The sequence below is a fragment of the Buceros rhinoceros genome, unplaced genomic scaffold, assembly GCF_000710305.1.
Source record: "Buceros rhinoceros silvestris isolate BGI_N320 unplaced genomic scaffold, ASM71030v1 scaffold22845, whole genome shotgun sequence".
Lineage (NCBI taxonomy): Eukaryota > Metazoa > Chordata > Aves > Bucerotiformes > Bucerotidae > Buceros > Buceros rhinoceros.
Genome location: NW_010413792.1, coordinates 468 through 1,416, shown reverse-complemented (window position 1 = coordinate 1,416; position 949 = coordinate 468). Strand labels below are relative to the sequence as shown.

General features: G+C 61.6%; 1 protein-coding gene across 1 annotated transcript in view; it reads right to left on the bottom strand.

Annotated features, from left to right (window-relative positions):
* Positions 1-949, bottom strand: part of SNRNP40 (small nuclear ribonucleoprotein 40kDa (U5)) — a gene marked incomplete at both ends in the record, with an annotated part of 9,152 nt that extends 8,203 nt beyond the window's left edge. The window contains 2 exons of the mRNA XM_010136896.1: positions 209-302; positions 811-949. Coding sequence (XP_010135198.1) covers positions 209-302; positions 811-949 — 233 coding nt within the window. The remainder of the gene's footprint in view (positions 1-208; positions 303-810) is intronic.

The following is a 949-nucleotide window of genomic DNA, read 5'->3' as shown; positions in this document are numbered from 1 at the left end:
CCTCAAGACTGAACTCAAGGGCGCTGGCGGGGCAGGGGAGACTCCGGATCCTTTTTCTTAACCCTGGGCAGGCAGCGCTCGTTATCTGGGAGAGCCGCAGCCTAAGCGCTGCCGTGTGTGGTCTGAGCAGGGGCAGCAAGGCCTGAGGGGCTCCAAAAGCACCTTCCTGCAGACCGAGCCGGGCCCGAGGCCGAAGGCCACCCCGCACCTGCCGTCTGTGTTGTAGTGCAGCTCCATGACAGCCCCGCTGTGGCCCTTCAGCGTGGCGAAGTTATCGCAGTCCCCGTAGACGTTCCACAGCACTGGGGGAAGGAAGGGGGGGGTGAGTATAGCAGCGTGGAAGCAGCTCCCCACCGCGGGTGGGGGGTTCTCCAGCCACTCAGCTGTCACCGCATGGACTGTCACTGCTGTCATGTCCAACCTGGGCTGATGCAGGGCCATAAAGAAGCATCACATGTGCCCCTGAAGGACAGGCAGTGGTTTGGCTGATTTATGGCTTTAGATCAAGCTGAATTTATCAAGAAAAACGATAATCTTCACCTCAGTGAGTAGGAATTGCGTGTCTGTGACTGCCGAGGTCACACACGCACCGACGAGGGCGGACCCTGGGGCGTAACCAGCCCCACTGAGGACCAGCGGGACAGTGACCTGCCAGCAGAGCTGGAAGACATTCCTTGCTGCCCTCCTGCTGAGGCGCGTCCCGCTCAGGACCAGCCAGCTTGGTGCTAGAGATCAAACCCTGCCACAGCACAGCAGCCTGACACCATGCGGGTGCAGTCCCGCGCAGGCCAGGGCATGGCCAGTACTCACAGATGAGCCGGTCAAAGCCGGCAGAGGCAAGAGTGTTGCCATTGGGGTGGAACTTGCAGCAGTAAACCTCTCCTTCGTGCCCCGAGAGCAGCATGATGGGGGCCTGCAGGGAGGAGCAGCGCGGCGGGACCTGCGGAGG